We start from the raw sequence: 19,690 nt of genomic DNA, 5'->3' as shown, positions 1-19,690 counted from the left end.
CCAGAAAACCCTCACGGGTCCCTCCGCTACACAAGACATAGGCACCTTGCTACAACGGCAGGCGCAGCCCAGGCCCACCGCCAATGTCCAGACGCCGTCCCACTCACCGGCTCACACGTCGACCCAAACGGACCAGGCTCCCATGACACCGGTACCGAACACAACTCTGGGTGACACTACTTTTGCCACCAAGCAAGACCTCCAGAATTGGACACAGGACATACAAAAAACGCTGGCCGCAGACGTGGGGCGCCTGAAAACAGACATGCATAATGTCACAGAACGTGTCCAAACCACGGAGCTTGACATCTCAGACCTCCAAACCGATATGGCAGACATGAAAAACGCCATGCTTCAACTACAAGCCGCGCAGCAGAATCTAACGCTGCAAATGTCCACTCAGGAAGACCGGGCCAGGCAAAACCATGTAAAAATCCGAGGCATACCAGCTACTATTCAGGCTGAAGATCTGCCGCACTACGTCCGCAGGCTCTTAGCCACCATCCTGCCACCGGTAGTTTGCCGGAAATTTGAGCTGGACAGCATTTACAGACTCCCGGCGAACCCCAGGTCGCCTACTTCAACCGCTAGAGATGTCATACTTAGATTCGCCTCCACACGCGACAAAACCCAACTCCTAACTGCAACCAGAGGTAAAACACCCCTTACGTTTGAATCAGCCCAATTATCGTTCTATCAGGACTTAACCCGGGCCACCTTGCAGTGGTGCAGGACGCTGTCACGACTCACCAGCCACCTACGTACTCTAGGGGTGTCCTATCGATGGGGCCCACAAAGATCCCTACTAGTTCCACATAATGACACTACTCACAAGATAACATCAGAGGCGGAGGCACCCGCGCTTCTGACGAAACTTGGGCTGCCTGACATACCAGCCGACTTACCTCAAGAGCCCCAGCAGGGGATGGGAGACCCAGCCACCAGCACGCCGTTCATCCCACGAGAAAGGCCGACGCCGAGCCAGCCACCCGGACAACAGTAGAGGGCATGTCTACAGAGGCCAACACCACTGGGCCGAGGATGCTCCCACACACAGATAACGCACTCACTCGCGTTACAGCACACCGTGTCTGCCAGAGTCACGGACCTTGGGACAGACTATTATAAATATTATATTGTTTTTTGTGTATTTGTGACACCTGCAGTTGCAGCTTTGACAGGTACAGGGGGAACGCTGCCACGGCCCGGGCCAGCAAACAAAGCCGGCTTACAGACACCCTATATCCCCCCCCCCTCAAAAATAAGCATGGAACAACAGACCTCCCTACTTGCCCACACACACCGCGAGACCGTACCTAGATACGTAGGGAGCACACAAAGCCACACGTAACTACCTGAAGCAGTCTCCACAGGACTGCTAATCTCGTGGACCAGACATCGCACGGCTTTGAGATCCCAAACTACCTACCATGTCTTTACCTAGGTGACCGATCCTCACTCACCGTCGATTTCCATACCCACCTCACAACGGTAGAAGGTCTCACTGGCTCACCCTTACTTCATGATGTACATATGTGACACCGGAACCGAGGCGTTCCACCAAACGTGTATACTTTACGTTACCTGCCAGTGCCTATGACCATTGTGCCTTATGTCCGTATCTTGTACCCCTTAGCTGGCACTACTCAGCATTTACATACTAAGCATGTTATAACTTTTGTCTTTTTCATTTTAATATTATTTAGTTACTTGCACCATGTCACTAACCACGTCATAATGTCAGACTGTACTACCTGTTCTTGCCTCAATGCTAAACGAGCATTCTCCCCCACAGACAGCCTGCCAGACGTACCTCCCTACAACAATGACGTGACTCTTGCTCTTACTCTTATTTAATATTTTTGCAGCTTTACCACTGTTATAATCTCGACACCAACATAAGTTTATCACTCTACTTTATTAAGCACTCATGTGTGAAATTCCATGGCACACACGCAAAGCTTTTATGTGTAATGGTATTTTCCTGTATACTAATAGAAAAATGCAACATACCCTGCCAAGCTACTCTCACACATGAATAAGCCTGTTAGCAAATTGACTTGATGTTTTCTTTACTCATATCATATCTAACTTTAAAAGTTGGCGTATAGCCACACAAGTTTAAGTAATCCACACTGACCACTTAATATGTATTACTATATATATAGGATGAGCATGACTATGCGCTGCCCTAGCTATGTCGTTTAAAAATGTGATACCACAACTACCCTTACTAGACTTCAACAATGCACTTACTTTCTGCTGTGATAATTAGTTTGCATGTTACCATTCGGATCATATGATCCATATCTTGTACTTTCAAACTCTAGGCCAACGACAAAACTTTAAAAACAAACAACCTGTCTAGCTTGTATAGTACTACTGTCGTAACGTTTATAAAATGAGGTCGTCATACTAGGGATTACATGTAACAACTATACGATCAGTTGTACATTTCGTACGTATTTCATGCCTTAACCCCTTGTTTTTCTTTTTGTACTGACCCATCTTTTGCCTCAATAAAAACAAAGATTGACAAAAAAAAACAAAAAACTATTGACCCCTTCTCACAACCAAATCTAACACATCACTGATCTCTTGTTTGTAGGATGAGGAATGTTTAAGACCTGGAGAAGCCACAGACCTCAGTTTCTTAGCAAAACTAGAGGAGAAGGTTGGGGATCATCCCCACTTCCTAACGTAAGTAATTTACATACCTCCCATCACTGCAAATGGACAGAGAGGAACACTGGGGAAGGTGGGAGGGGCATGTAGGCTAGGCTGTTATGAGAAAATGTAAGGGACTAACTAATAGCAACTTATGGAACTGCAATTTAATTTAGTTGTATCTTATTTACATGTACTAATTTCTAAACACATTTATTGCAGTTTAGAGAAAAAATACCGTGAGTATTATTGCTGTGGAGACACATTAACAATATGGAGCTATTAGAAAAAAAGGGACATTAGGAAGTCAAGAAAGAGACACATCTAATCGGGATCTGTTACAGCAACAGGGTAGACTGGTCTGCACTGGTCTCCAGACCTGTTTTGCTATAAATTCCTCTGGGTAGTCCCAAAACTGTCTTTACAAAGACATTTTGGCTCACAGGCCAAGTGATTCAGCTCTCAGCACACTGGTCCATAGCCTTTGTCACCATGCCCCCATAAAAAAAGAGACAACACTCAAATTCAGAGGCACAAAAAACAGATTCCCTTGTTAAAAGTTTTCACCTATTGCACACAGCATGTGCACAACAACAGAAATAGAGAAGGACTTTAAAGACATTGATAGTATGAGAGAGAGGTTCTGTTACAGGCCGAAGATAGCGACTGTCCCTCCTAAATCGGGGCACTTGGTATGAGTAACAGACTGTATAACTGATCAGTGCAAGGGGTCTCGTGCATATTTTGAAAAGATCCAGACAATCAATCTGTTCATGTTATTTGATTTAAATATTAAAGATTTGTGTTTGGACACATGAAAGGAATAAAAATGCACATGTACCTTGTATAGTTGTGGAATAGAATTGAGTCTTCTGTACATGACTGCGGTTGGTTTACACTAAAGAGCAAATGTGAACATTTAAAAAAAAATAAATCCATTATAGTGATCACGCACATGTTGCTGTAATTTAGGGAAATTGAACTCCAGGAGCTTTTCTCACTTCGTACTCCTCAAATGCACAAGTGGATTGCAGATAATTTATTATAATATCATCTTCACTAATCAGAAGTTACTGTTTTAGGAGTTAAAGGCAACTTTTGGCCTTGGAGCAAATTAATAGAGTATATAGCTGTCTGGTAAGATGCAACAGCAGCAGTAGTAAAACTAATGTATTAAAAGCAAGCTGGGATGTAATGGGAGGAAATACAGATTTGCAGGAAATTCAGCAGTCATTCGGTAGAAGTAGCGAAGACTAACTCCATTAATTGAATATAGTGTATTAAGAATGCTTGAGGTGTGCGAATACTAATACTATCCTGAAACAGAAACAAGTCACATTAGTCATATGTTTCCAAGTGGGAAGACTAAGTGGACCAAGTGTTTTTGCCTGACATATATTTCTGATTTCTACACATAATAGTACAAACTTGGTAGTTCTTTAAAATGTTTTTTTTGTTGTTGTTGTTTTTTGCCTATTTCTTAAGAATTACTGAATAACATTTATGTTAACATTCATTTCTCCAATACTCAGGCGCAAACTCGCAGGTTCAGGTACCAGAAAAACAATAGATTGGATAGATTTCAGACTTATCCACTATGCTGGGGAAGTTACATACTGTGCTGTGGGTGAGTACATTCACTAAGTATAGACTCAGCAAATAAAAAAATACTTAGCTATCCACTACTCATTTCATATAACATCAATATAAAGAAATATTTTTTTCAAGTGTAAGAACAGTTAGATAAACCATTGAAGGTTTTAGAACATCGTGCGAAAGTAAATTGTCTATGGTTTTTCAGTCAATATGAGTGGAGCATATTCTAATATCAATAATCAAGTTTTACTGTTCCATGATAGTATATTAACCACAAGCTAATTTATAGGAAAAAAGACAGAACAGTGGCCCACATGGACCTAGAAATACATTGCAGGATAACTAAAGGGCCACTGCCCCCACACCACATCATTGAGACGAAGTGGTCTTGGTGCCTCTAGTGGTCATTTGAAGTGTGCGAAATATCTATGGAAAATTTTCCGTGTTTTAAAATATAGAGCATCACTTTCACTTGATAAAGAAGATAAGTTGATAAAGTGTAATTGACATTTCTTGCCAATACATCAATTACATTAAAATATAAGATTAGCACCTGAAAATAATATTTTTTTACAATGTTTTAATATGCTTTCAAGCAACCTTGTGTTGACAGTTGTTGATTTTTGTTGGTTTAGGCTTCTTAGAGAAAAATAATGACTTGCTGTATAGGAATCTGAAAGAGGTAAGATAACATGTAATGTCTTTCCACATTTGTAAATATAGATCACCTGTGATATCAGGAATCATGTCATTATATTCTAAATGGAATACAAGTTTATATTTTGTGTAAATTAGGTAACACCTACACAACTCTTAAAGATGGCTTTGTTTTTTGGGGGCAAAATGACTCAGTTTGCTCATTTCTCTTAAGTTGGGTCCTCATTGGCTTCAGGTGGATATGTTTCAAGCAGTTAACTCAGAGTAGTTCAACCATTAAAACACATCTTTTTATGCTGTTCATCTAACAGAAGTCACATAATCCAATTTGAAGTTATGGCCAATTATGCCAAAAAGAGGGAACAAATCCTTCTTGACTTCATATTGGCAATTAGATTTCTTCTTTTGTAGACTGCTTTTCAGAATTAGTTGGCCAATAAATCACCCTAATACTTATCATTTTATTTAGTGGCAGCCGAAATTCTAGACCTGGTACAGGTCCCCCTTGTGCTACCACCAGATAGTTACGTCCCAATGTGCTCCGACATGTGGTAAGCAGGTGGGATCTATAATATTAAAATGAGTGGTCCCCATGTATTATTGTAATTAGAGCTTCCGCTCACTACAATGGTTGAGGACTTGGAGGACAATAGTACCCCTATTAATATTACTGTTAGAGCTGCCACAAGTTGCCTATGGGTGGGGGCTGGGGGACAACGACAGTAAGTCCTCTCTGTACATTTTAATCATAGCACTAAGCTCCTGACTACAGGTGTGACACTAAGCCCCTTCCCCCTTATTTTCAAAACTCAGGGTTTATTTCCCCGCCTTGTTTTTTTAAATCAATACCCCCACTGGGGATGGGGAAGGGAGGGGATTGTTAAACCTCTGTGCTACCTTGGGGGTCAAATTGAGTAATTCTGGCTTTTTAATTATTTGGCTGCTAGTGTTGCCAGAGGGTAAACAGTCAAAAATACTTTTATCAACTGTTTTTTTGGGGTCAGTATTTTCAAGGCCATCTGTTGAGGATTATATATTCAATAAATGGCATTGAATCGCCAAATCCAATGTTTTAAATGGTACGTATAATATAAAATTTCAATATTTTTCAAAACTCAATATTTTTTAAGGGGAAATGTATTGGTTCCCAACAACCCTTTACCCACGGTTATTAACCCTATTCAAAATAAAAGGTTTATCGGGAGCCGACCAAACTACGCTATCAGTAGGAATTACATTGAGGTCACAGTTAGTTATAATTGTTGGAAGAACCTTAGCAGTGCAGGGCTTTGAATGGTGCAGGTAAAGAAAAGTATTCCATAAAAATAGAACAAGCTGTTCTCTTTGCCAAACACAGTCATTATATATTATGAATGATGAAGCTACTTCAGCATAGTTGAATCCAAAAAGTTATGTGTTAGCGTCATGTCTTCTGGTGAGTATGGTGTTGTTAATCGGAGAATGAATATGAAAAATAAATATGAGATTGTGTTGTCGTTGATTTTGAGCAAATTCAAGAACTGAGACATCATTTGCATATGCAAGCAGGAGTAAAACAGTGATGTTGAATAGTATCACCAGATTTAACATAAGCAGAGTTAATAGCTAGGAGGTCTATCCAAGAATATGCAGCAATACAATGGAGTTTACTTAGTGAGCAGTGTCGGGATATCAGAGCCAAGGTCAGAAGCCAGGAATCATTCAGGATACTACAAAGCAGGTCATCTGTTAAAAGCAACACGTGTTCACAAGTGCCACAGACCAGGTAGAGACCCAAAAATTAAGCCTTAATTAATTGGAGACCTGGGTTTAAATTGGCAAGTGATGGGTCGATACTAACATGATTTACCCTTACAAAGGAGACTTTCTGACATTTAGAGTCAGCGCTTATGATTGAACAGTCTGGGGACTGACGAAGGAAGGATAGTACACTGTCTGTTAGAATCTTCTGGGTCCCATATTCAAATAAATATTAAATTATATGCAAGATTTCTGTAATATAATAGCATACTGCTTATCTGAGTGATATTGTTAAACATTTACAGGTGCTGGTAAAATCTAAAAACTACATTTTAAGGGACTGTTTTCATGCCTCTGAATTGGACAACAGGAAAAGACCTGAGACGGTGAGTGTACAAAAACAAAAATATAAAAAATGTTCTCTTTAATATATTTTTTAGTTGATGTTTCATTGAGGTATCTAGTGATACCAAGGAAATTGGGTCAAAAGCAGGTCAGTAAGCAGCCATTTTACAGAATATATTTTAAAAAGAGCATCATATAGAAAGACATCAGAAGCAGGGAAGAGAAGATTTGGTATAATAAGATAAATTAGACAAGGAAAGAGTAAGAATCAATCATGAAATGGGGTGACCAAATCCAATAAACAATAAAAAGAGGTTAAACAACAGAATCAATACAGAGACCAACAGATGGCAAGTATTGTCACTGAAATGTCAACTACAGAGATCAACTGACAGCAATCTGGGACTCTTGAAAGGTCTTGTAAGGTCAATAAACATGCAGCATACAGACATACATGCTGACAGACAGATGGACAGGCAGATAATAAAAATGAATTTCTGCTCTTCCTTACTTGGTAACAGCTCACTACACAATCTGGACATCCTTGGGATTTTCAGCTTCTGTAGTGAGCTCACACCAATCCATGAAGTGGCTTAACCCCTTAAGGACACATGACATGTGTGACATGTCATGATTCCCTTTTATTCCAGAAGTTTGGTCCTTAAGGGGTTAAAATCACAGCAATCTTAACACTATCATTATTGTCAATGGCAATCCTAAGCATTCTCCAAACACTCCTTATCAGCAAATATTTATAAGATACTTGTCATTTAGCATTTGTCAGAAATTGCACATACTCCCAACTGTCTTGTTTTTTTCATGCAGTCTTGAATTTTAGGTCCTTGTATTGCCATCTTGTATTTCTTCTCTGGTATTCTGCTCGGAAAGACATGATTAAAGCTGCTGTACAAGCTAACAGGAGTAGGAGCACATCATCACTTGTCCACTAAACCACCACGCATCATTCATTATACTGTAGAACCCCCACCACTGTGTATAGACTAGAATGGAATGCATTGGCACGTATCTAATAGAGTGTGGCTTCTGTTGTTTCCATGCTTTTACTTGACTGAAGCTAGAGCATCACAGAGTCCACTACATAAGTGAGAGAGACAGTCAGAAGTAGTGGTGATTGTACTTGTATAGACAGGTTGACATGGTGGTAGACTTACAGTATAGCTGCAGCAAGTTGAAAACATCTGCTGTTAAAGGGAGACAGTGATAGAGTAGCTAATTGTACCTTTACCTATGATAGTTTAATAGGTTGTTATGGTTACTGGAATACTTCTTTAAGGACATATTACATATACCTTGTATCTAGCTATGTATTTATATGTTTTTTGTTTTTTTTTTATAGTGTTCATGTACCATTTTATTTGTGTGTTTGTATGGAGTCATCGGAAAAGAGTGCATTTGTGTATTTAGCCTTAGAGTTCTATTCAGTAAAATGCTAAATTTGCAAGTGCAAATTCTTCCAATACAATTTGTCCAAATTCTGGCTATGTTGGTATATTCAGTTCAGGTGAAATTCGTTATCAACCAAATTGAAAACAGTAAAATGGTAATTGAATAGCAAGTAAATCAGTCCGAATTAATAAGTAAAGGTAAACTGTAGGCATTATGATCATTTCATTTAATTGGTTATAGTGCCTGGAGTCCTCTGGCACTATCCCTCCATTCAGTGTTAAACTAGTTTAGAGCAGTTTAACACGAAATAAGGGTCTCTTGCCACCCCCATACTGGTCCATACTGTAGGTATGGCTAAGGCAGAGATTCTAGCCATACCAATTCATATAGCTTACACTTTCCAAAGATAAACAATAGTCCTCACAAACATGGGTAATCCTCAAATAAGTCAAAGAGAAAAATGAAAATATGAAAAAAGTGCACTTTTATTAGTAAAAAAATATATATGTAGACTATAAGTACATGGCATCAAACTGTCATGGTAGCCCTCATAATCCAGACTATTGTTTATCTTGTGAGACTTATCATTTAACATTGGGAAAAGTCCAGCACCAGAGTTACATCTCATTGCATGATTTCAAAAATCCGAATCACGACTGGAACATTCCCCCTTTTCTTGCTAAATTTTTTTTTTACTCAGAGATGCGGCAACCCTTGTGAATGGGATGACATATCACATTCGCTAATCTATTTTACATCGAAGCTTACACTTTCAGCCAATCACAGCTACCCATTTTTGCTAAAAGTAGCACAGAGGGAAAATCTGCTGGGGACTCTAGATTAACATTAAATATTAAAAACGGTTTAACTCTAAATGGAGAAAAATGCCAGAGATGAAGCACGTATAGTGCCTATAGTGTACATTTGAATAGACCCATTAGACCTCCTCAGACCCTACTAATTTCTGAGGAGATTTACATCTACATCTCACTAAGCTAGGCCACGGCAAATGTTTTAATTAGATGTGAGCACACAAATAACTCTAATATTGCCAATACTTATTTTATATCCTCTTACTGTCTGTTTTAATCCAAGGTAACTACACAGTTCAAGAACAGTCTATCAAGCCTAATAGGAATCTTAATGTCAAAGGAACCATCATACATAAGATGTATCAAACCAAATAATGCCAAACAGGCAGGTGAGAACAAATGAAAACAATGACTTGTGTTTATGCATCCAATTTATATTTTGTATGGACATAAAGTACTCACTTTTATAGCTACTTGATAACTGGAAATAGTGAAATTATAAATTGCAAACATTATATAATCATGCGATTTTAGGCTACTTTTGGCTTTGGGGTCAAGAACAATACATAGCGCAGTTTGACACTAAACCAGCATACTCCCAACCCACTCCTTTTCTTAATTTTATATGAAATAGATGATTTTACTGACCTGTTTCTAGCACTGTGCTGTTCTCCTCGTGGCCAGTTTTGCCCTCCCCCCCCCCCCCCCTCCACCCTCTTTGCTAAGATCAGCAAACTTGATGATCTCAAACAATCTAAGGCTTTTCCATAGGAAGGCATTGGGAAGAAATCTCTCATGTGTGGCAAGACGCTGCACCAATCAGAGTCTCCTCATAGAGATGCATTGAATCAATGCACCTCTATGAGGAACGTTCAGTGCCTTCATGCACGGTGTGGAGATGCTGAACATCAGTGCTACCCAATCTGCCCAATACCTTCAGGATCATCCATAGACCAACTCCATTGATGCATAAAGCTTTTTTCCAACATCTCCTTCTAGCAAGGACTTAAGTGTTCAATATAGGATAAAGTATTCCTTACTTTGTCTATTATATATTTTGTTTGTGTTGGAATTTTAATGAAATTATGGCACAGTCATAACAATTGTATCTTTATGTAACAATTAAATAGTGATATGAAGACAGAGCACCATTAAAGGAACAATATAACGTCAGGAACACAAACATGTATTCCTAACCCTATCAAAACCACCATCTAGCCCCATCTTGCTTGGCTGACATCATGAGATGTTATTCTCTGAGCCAATAGACATGCTTTCCCATAGGATGGGACTCTCAAAGAGGTAGATCAGGGGCAGAGCCAGCACAAGCCAAACATAGCCCTGGCCAATCAGCATCTCGTTATAGAGATGCATTGAATCAATACATCTCCATGAGGAAATTTCAGTGTCTGCACTGCCCCAGGAAGCCATCTGAGGAGTGACCAGTGGAGGTATTACTAGGCTGTAATGTAAACACTGCATTTTCTCTGAAAAGACAGTGTTTAGAGCAAAAAGCCAGAAGGGAATGATTATACTCACTAGAACAAATTCAATAAGCTGTAGTTGTTCTGGTGACTATATTGTCCCTTTAACGACACGGAGGCGAGTATTATGCTGCACTCTCTCTTTTTTCCCTCAGCAGCAAAGAAATATAACATAAAAAAATCACCAAACAACATATATATAACATCAGAGGTTAATCTTCCTAGTAACCGGAACAGCCAATCAGCATCCAATCCTTGGCATAATAGGCGGTAACCTTTAGATCACTCCTCTTTCTTGCAATCCTGAAGAGAAACAGAACATCCAGAACAATGAAGAAAACAAATCCACAACAGGCTGTCAGTACGGAATCACCAATGTGACCTCGAAGTTAAGCTGTAAGATAGAAACAATATGGTAATATCCAAGCCGTAACTGGATGTATGCATCGTAAAATACTTCAAAATATACATCAATCATAATATATATCATATAATAGTATTTGAAACCTTGTCAAGGATAAACCCACATACGATATACCATGTCTAGACTTATCATGAAGCATAAAGGCTTACTGTGAAGAAACAACTTACCCAGCCAGTATGTCATCTGGGAGGGGAGGGAGGGGTAATACTTGCCTCTGTGTTATTAATAAAATCATGACTTTACATCATGAAATAGGAAAATCTGGTAATTTTATTAAGCCATGGTGGCTCCTATTATGCTAGTTTAAATCCGTAAAGTGACCATTCCAGCAAAATGTTGAATCGGTTTAAAATAAAAATCTCGAAACGTAGATTCTGATGACCAGTCAGCAACTCACAAAATGTCTTCTAAACGGCAGCCGACTGCAGAAGCTTTAGAAGCCATAGCACCATGTACCAAATTTGGAGAGAATACTGAAGTATCGAAGCCGGCTAAAGTCATAATCCATTTAACCCAGCTGGCCAATGAAGGAAACAATACTGAAAGGTGTGGCTTGCCGAAGTAGATGAACAGCTGGTGTGTCAGAGTATTCCGTAAGGAAACAGTACGACTTTCATATTCCCTGTAGATCTGCATGCTGTTTGCCTCAGAAAAAAACAAGCAGTCTGCTGACATCATCAGAAGTGGTGGCCTGATCCAATCACAATGCTTCCCCATAGGATTGGCTGAGACTGACAAAAAGGCAGATCAGGGGCAGGGGCAGAGCCAGCACAATTCAAACACAGCCCTAGCCAATCAGCATCTCCTCATAGAGATGAATTGAATCAATACATCTCCATAAGGAAAGTTCAGTGTCTGCACTGCCCCAGGAAGCGATCTGAGCAGTGGCCAGTGAAGTTATCACTAGGCTGTAATGTAAACACTGCATTTTCTCTGAAAAGACAGGGTTTAGAGCAAAAAGCCTGAAGGGATTGATTATACTCACTAGAACAAATGCAATAAGCTGTAGTTGTTCTGGTGACTATAGTGTCACTTTAAAGTATGAGAATGCTTTTCTGACATGATATAGTGGTAAGTCAATATGTGAAAAGACAATGCAAGACAGTATGCCAGCCTAAGGAAAAGACTACCTTAATATAAAGAAAGGTTGTTTAAAACAAGCATGTCACCAATTAGTATGTCACAAGCTTGATTATTCTCTTATTATACCTTCAATCGTATTTTGACCATTGCTCTATATCTACCAATCACTGTCTTACCTTATGAGTCTTCTCTAAATGGCCCTCTTCAATTCCAATTTTCCATTACATATCTTCTCTTTCTTCCAATTATTGTGCTCAACAGTATTGTGTGTGTTTATCTAACCATAACAAGTAACACTAAGTGAGTTACTACAGATCCAAGAGTAAAATGCTAACTGTAGAATTTCTGTTTTGCTTATTGGTAACAGGAAAGTTTGATGATGTAGTGATCCGTCATCAGGTCAAGTACCTGGGTCTGATGGAGCACTTAAGGGTCAGAAGAGCAGGATTCGCTTACCGCAGGAAGTACGAGATATTCTTGCAGAGGTAACATTTTATGTGTGACACAGATATACATATTCACAGAAACACAAATGCAAGGATACTCACTGACAAACACACACAGACACAAACACTGCCAGACACGTACAAACTGGTGGGGCTCTTTGGTTATGGTGAACAGGGCTCTGAGCAGATGTCTTGTGAGAGACACTCAGTCGTGGCTTTCACCACATCTATGCCCTCTGGGGAGAATATATTTAGTAGAACCAGATGCCTTTGGCATGCATTTGGTGCCTGTCCTGTTGTACCTCTGTACCTTAATCACAGATCTGCAATGTGGTCCGGTTATTTGATATCCCAACCAAACAACTTGTTTTACAGGACTCCAGGGATCTTTAATGCTTGAGAGGAGATCAATTTATAATTTTAGCCATATTGCTAACAACATATGTTGCCTTTCACATTATTTATCCTTTAGATACAAATCATTATGTCCAGATACTTGGCCCAACTGGAATGGTCCTGCTCGGGAAGGAGTAGAAAGACTGGTGAAGCATCTTGGTTACCAATCCAATGAATATAAACTAGGAAGGTAATTCTCATCCAAAACAATAAGTGCAGCTACAAGTTAACAAATCTGTTAGTGTCCAGTTATCAATTAATTTCATATTTGCAAACAAATATCAGGTAAAAAAGTTATCAGGTAAAAAACTATGTGAATGTGACATGTAAACTAGTATTATGAGAACTCTTAAAACTGAAAAAAAGTTAGAGAAACTCAGTAGCTTGCCCTTCGGTAAATCCCCGCTCAGGTCTCAAAATAGTTTTTGCTCACTTGTTCCATTACAGAGAGAACAAATCTGAAGCATATCAGACTAATCCCATTTGTACGGGCAGTCCAGAACCAAAATGCCAGCAAGTTCTCTCTGCACAAGAGATACAGCAGCCCCAGACTATTGTTTCGGTCTTCTTTGGGCCACATCAGTGAAGTGTAGCTGATATCCCTCTAGGCACTATATAGTATTTTGAGAATACTATAACTACAATCTAGTACACAGTGCTAAAAAGAAAGACAATACATTTTTTTGTAAAGAAAGTTAAAGCAAATAAAGTCTGTTTCAACTTTTTTTTTAATGGAATTCTTAGGAAATGTATTATGTGCTAATACAGGCTTACAATGTCAAGTACTACGCTACTAACCAACCTTAAAAGTTACTCGCCACTACATGCTTTGTGATTCACAGTGGCTTGTGGAAATTTTGGCCCCTATACTAATATAATAGATTGGGCCCTGTAGTGAAAATAGATTGATTAATCAAATCTTCAATATTCGTGGTTGCTCTAAATCTTAATATCTCTATGATCTCCATCTGGTGTTTTTTAACGTACGGTACTTAGAATTTTTATGTTTGCAGTAATGTGACATCGATTCCAGTTGAAGTTATTCACTACCTTGGTCTCTAAATTCTCAGTTGGCTGGTTAGATGCAGTAGGGACAACTCCTTCAGTTTAATAAAAAAAATTGTTTATTCTATAAACTACATTCTCTAGCCTGCCATCTAAATATTGTTTTATTTTTTGTTTTTTAGAACAAAGCTGTTTATACGTTTTCCTCGCACATTATTTGCCACTGTGGATTCTTTTGAAATAAAAAAGCATCAGCTGGGTAATGTAAAATTATTTAGCCTTCATTTTCTTGTATTGACTAGTTATATTGTATCTTGTCAGTCATTCTGGAATACTGATTGTGCATAATCTCTTGTTTACTTGTCACTGCATAGAGATCTTAAATTTATAGAGATACAGATATCAACCTAAGAAATTTGTGACATAAATCTTACAGCAGTATAGACAGATAGCATGGTCTCCTGATTTGTCTGCAGACAAGGAGTACCAAAGTTGTACTCCTCCAATGGAGTCTGACATCCTATTTTTGTCTTCTTAAAGCATATTAACCATTGCATGCTGATCAGAGATATCTAGATGACATTGAATATATACATTTGCTTAAGCAATAGTTCTGCTGTAATGAGCTTTGTAGATGAAGATGAGTGGTTTAAAGGATGCATAGTATTTGGTGCATTGCCTATGATGCGGTTGAATGCCCTTTTCTCATTTATGATGTGAGTACTATTTCTATTTTAAATGCACACAGCAGGAAACATTATCCCTCAATATAAAAATATAGAATATTTAAGAATTATGCTTATGCACATTATATTTTATGTGTGAGATTATAATTTTAGCAAATTAAAGAGTACATTTCAGTCTCATCAATGTTTCGTTTGCGCTATTAAAGGAAGGTACACCTCCTCTAACCCTGACCATAAATCATAGTTGGGTGCAGAACATTTCATTAAGATGTGCACCTGGGATATACTGAAATGTAAACCTTCAAGGGGTCTTTTCTATCCATCAAACAAATGTAAATGAAGCTATTTTTTATTGATATTTTTTTATTGAAAAGATTTTTTGACAGTGGTAACAGCACCCAACATATAACAAAACGTGACAATAATTTTTTTTTCCAAGTTATAATATTACTTAGTTAAAGATTTAAAATGATTTACAATTGTTACATCCTTTTTAAAATAAACAGTAAAACTTCAATTGCATATTGTGATAGGTCCACTGCATTCTCTATATGAAAAGAAAAGATAACTAATCTTTCATTCAGCCACATGTCCTGGTATTGAGGTGATAAAAGGAGAGAGAGGAGTTATAATTAGTTCTATCTTTATATTGCCTCCACGGAGCCCAGATTTCCATGTATTAAGCCAATTGATATCTTTCATACTAAAAGCATGCCTCCATTCTATATTGAAAATCAATTTGTCGTAATATTTTTGACATAATGGTTTACCTTTAATTCTCCAGTTACGGGCAATACAAATTTTTACTGCTAACATTATATGAACTATTAAACATAAATGCAGCTATTCTAACTTAGTATATAAGTGGACATCAACATGGGTGACATGGATATTTGATGTTTGAATCAGCGTGTTCATGGTCACACCTAGCACACTCCTTGCAGAGACTGAACCTGCGCAAGTTAATCGTAGATCAAACTTTATTCGACAATCACTGTGGATACAAAATCAGAACAGTAAAAATGTAGATCTTTGTAGACACAAATTGTCTTCTACTCCAAAAAACTCTAAAATGTAGACACAAATTGTCTTCTACTCCATCCAATATAAGTGTAGAAATAAATGTATCTATAATAAAGTGTTCCTGCTACTTATCCTGCATATAATATTAATGAATACAAAGGTATGACCTTGCTTTCTAATTCTATATATGTTAATCAGGGGATCTGATATGCATCCATAAAAATATGTTAACATTCTAAATTAGCATATTTTGTTTGTGCTTTTAGTTTCAAAAATCCAGGCCAAATACAAAGGGTGTTTAGGAAAAAGAGCTTTTCTGAAACAGAAGAAAGCAGGTACTGTTATTTTTGCATGTCTGCCTGTATGTTACGTATTAGCACATTTTTGCAGTACATATATTTTAACATCACTATGCACTTTTGATATTTTCTTACCATTCAGAATAATTGGCATATTATTATTTATACATTACTATGAATCTGTACATTATAACCTATAACATTTATTAATTTATGCATTTATGTGCAATCGCAATTTAGATTTTTTTTTTTATGTGTTGGTGTTGGATTGTACTATTTGATTTAGATTTAAATGTAATTGACGGTGGACTTTCCATAGAAAATTGTTCTGTGGGTATTTTGAGTAATTCTTCTAATAGTGTGGAAAATTCCTCGGGAAACATGGATGCCTTCCATATACCTACTGAATATGAAATTGTAGGATTAATTTATGCGAAAATTGCTCCAGTCCAGACGTATTGTAAATCTGTGAAAACCAAACCATCTTGCTGGGTTACATCCTCAGGTTGCAAATGGCAAATACGCCACTTTGATGATGCTTCAATGATATAGTATGTCCTTGCATTTCTATGCTCTTATTAGGCTCTCCTTCCTGGCAATGAGATAGTTCCGCCCAGTAAGTAGACACTTCCACCCAGTAAGCCATACCCTCTCCCAACATTTAAATACTGATGATACTGATCACCTGCTATGCCATACATCTACACAACCACAAAATACACCTGCCATCCATTAGATAATCCCTGCCACCAATGAGACATTACCTCTCAGTATATGTAATGCCCAATGCCACACACACACACAACATTTCTCACCTTCCATTTACTACTGACTTAATCCATCTAACAAGGTTCATTGTGCTACACACATTGTAGATAACTGGGATTACTAGGTCTGTCATGGAGAGTCTGTCCTGTCCCCTTTTTGGGATTCATGATTTCTTATTTTTTTCTCTGTGTGACTGTAATGTCATTCTCAGTGAGTTTGCAGTTATAATTGGAATTGATACAATCAAGAATGTGTCTCTAGGTACGGCTTTAACTGCCATTTGAGGTGGTCCTAGCCAGCCTTCTATATAGCTTGACATAATGTTATATAACTCCATTCACCAAAGCCTCGAGGTCAGCTGGACTGACCTTCTGCTTCCATTTTTAGTCTAACTTGGGCTCCATTTTTTTTTTTTTTTTTCCAAATATGGGATTTATTTTCATGTCATCCTTTTGAGGAAAAAAATTTAAACATTCACACAGCTTTCTGGTTGTTACAACCAAGAAATCGATCAATTGATCAAAACATCACAGTCCAGCTTGAAGACACATTTTTGACCATTTGCCAACACTGGCGAGATCACAGAGTATATATATTCCATTTCACACTGGCTTGTGGCATCTATGATGCCTTTTTTTTTTTTTTTAAATTCTTTATTTTTGTTGTGCATATTGTGGTAACATCCAGCATAATACACTGCTGCGCCCCAACAGCTGCAGCGAAGTTTAATCAACATGAAACATTTGCATGGTTGAAACATACATGGCAATGATTGTCTTGCACTTTTTAATTGTTTAAGCGTGTGTGAGTTAGTGTCTCAGAGGTGAGTTGTAGAGGTACTTGTGTGCGTGAAGTTTGTGCATATTTGGTCTTTAATGTAGATTGCTATTAAGTATGTGTCAGGTCGGGCTGTTCAGAGTGGTGCCGTCTTGTTGTCAAATGTGGGAGGGTTAACTAGCCCGCCATAGGTGGTACCCCTTACCGTGGGGGTCGCAGGGGGGAGAGCTGGCCGGTGTGGAGCCATGCGCCTGCCCTGTGGCGCCCGGGTCCTAGGTGTTTGTGAGGTGAGGGGTGGTAGACTCTCCGTGGGCATGTGTCGTGTGTGGTGTGCTTAAACATATTGTTGGTAACAACTTATGAACAGTTTATAAACAGTTCTGGTGTAACTCTTAGCGGCCTGGACTGCCGACTCTTAGGGTTTCAAGTTCCCGGGTCTATAGCCGGTGTGGCGGCAGGAACAAATGGGGTAGCTCGGCAGGGGTTCCACCTCTGGGTGGTGGTCGCCCGTCTGTCTTCATGTGTGTCGAGGGGAGGTAGGCCCAGCACCGTGAGGAGGGTCGGGGCCTCTGACATCGATGAGAGTTTATGTATTGTCCCTTTGTGGTTCACCACTAGTAGCCTGGGGGACATCCACCTGTATTTGATGCCAACTGATCGTAGCTGGCTTGTGAGGTGCTGCAGGGATCTCCGCCATTGTAAGGTGGACCTCGTGAGGTCCTGATAGAAGGTGAGGCTGGCGCCTTCAAAGATGAGCGGTGTCTTGCCTTGCAGTGCTGACCAGATGGAGAGCTTGTCGTGGTAGTGTGAGCATCGCACTATGGCGTCCTGTACCGCCGTCGCTGGAGCTCTGTTGGATTTAGGCAAGCGGTAAGTCCCATCTAAGGTAACTTTTTTGACCTATGCGGCCGGCAGGATGGTGGCCACCAGGCGTCTCACATAGTGAGGGAGTTCTTCAGGGGTCACCGTGTCCGGTATGCCCCTTATTTTTAGATGGTTTCTCCTTGACCTGTCATCTAGTGTGGGTAGGTGTATGGAGAGCGAGTGTTGCGAGGTTTCTAGGTGGTGGATGGCTTCGTGTACGGTTTTCATACCGTGTTGTAAGTCAGCGATGTCTCCCTCTGCTGTTGTCACTCGACCACTAACCTTCTGTATATCTGCCTTCATAGCTGTCACGTTAGCCGCCAGCAAGGTTTTGATTTCCCCCACCAGGTTTTGAAAGTCCTGCTGGGTGACTGGGGCTGATCCATCTCCTGCAGCCTGTGTGGTATGCCCAGCGTGAGGCTGGACGGGCTGTGAGGGGCTCTCTGGAGGTTCTGCGGCCTTACTGTTCCCGTTAGGCGCCATTTTAGGAGGAGGCTGCCTCTGGAGCATCTGGTCGATGTGCTGCGCCCCTGCGGGTGTATGTGCAGGTGATTTGTGGGATCTGCTGCCCATCTCGGCGGCACTTGCGTTCTGCCGTGCCGGCCGCTCTCCGGACCCACCCGGCGGTGTGAAGGCGCCAAATAGAGCCGCCAGGTCCAGGCTTTGGGTGGTGGGGTAGGCCCCGGTTTTCCATCTCTTTTTTGGCGTCTTGGACGCCTGGAAAAACGGCATGTGGTGTGGCCGGGACTCGCCCTTGTTGCTGCCAGGTAGAGCACCCGTGTGTATGAGTGATTTGGGGCGATTTTAAAGTTAGATTTGCCGATTTGAAGTCGATGAATGTCGGAGCCGATGCGACTTGCGTCCGCTCCCGTTAAGGCCCAGGCTCCGCCCCCCGGGCTCCATTTTTTTACTTAATTTGTGGTACCAAGAGAGCAAATATGTTGAATGGCAGGCTGAATGGACAGTCAGGATCGCAAAAGACAATTTGGGTCTCAAATAGTGGTGTCGCGAACATGATATTTTCCGTTCACGAATGGCGAACGCGAACTTCCGCAAATGTTTGCAAACGGGCGAACCCGGCGAACCGCCATAGACTTCAATAGCAGGCGAATTTTAAAACCCACAGGGACTCTTTCTGGCCACAATAGTTATGGGTGGGGGCCCTAAACAAGAATAACGGGGGGGACCTAATGTCCTCACCCCTGGCCCCC

At 39.9% G+C, this 19,690-nt stretch overlaps 1 protein-coding gene across 1 annotated transcript in view; it reads left to right on the top strand.

The window, feature by feature from the left end:
* MYO1H (myosin IH) overlaps positions 1–19,690 on the top strand; it is a 79,952-nt gene that overhangs the window by 33,019 nt on the left and 27,243 nt on the right. Inside the window, exons 15-23 of the mRNA XM_063456448.1 lie at positions 2,609–2,700; positions 4,200–4,294; positions 4,899–4,945; positions 6,966–7,046; positions 9,508–9,613; positions 12,583–12,700; positions 13,134–13,247; positions 14,245–14,321; positions 16,038–16,106. Coding sequence (XP_063312518.1) covers positions 2,609–2,700; positions 4,200–4,294; positions 4,899–4,945; positions 6,966–7,046; positions 9,508–9,613; positions 12,583–12,700; positions 13,134–13,247; positions 14,245–14,321; positions 16,038–16,106 — 799 coding nt within the window. The remainder of the gene's footprint in view (positions 1–2,608; positions 2,701–4,199; positions 4,295–4,898; positions 4,946–6,965; positions 7,047–9,507; positions 9,614–12,582; positions 12,701–13,133; positions 13,248–14,244; positions 14,322–16,037; positions 16,107–19,690) is intronic.

The sequence above is a fragment of the Pelobates fuscus genome, chromosome 5 (genome assembly GCF_036172605.1).
Source record: "Pelobates fuscus isolate aPelFus1 chromosome 5, aPelFus1.pri, whole genome shotgun sequence".
Taxonomy (NCBI): Eukaryota; Metazoa; Chordata; class Amphibia; order Anura; family Pelobatidae; genus Pelobates; species Pelobates fuscus.
The sequence above is the reverse complement of the archived record's forward strand: the minus strand, read 5'-3'. Positions and strand labels throughout refer to the sequence as shown.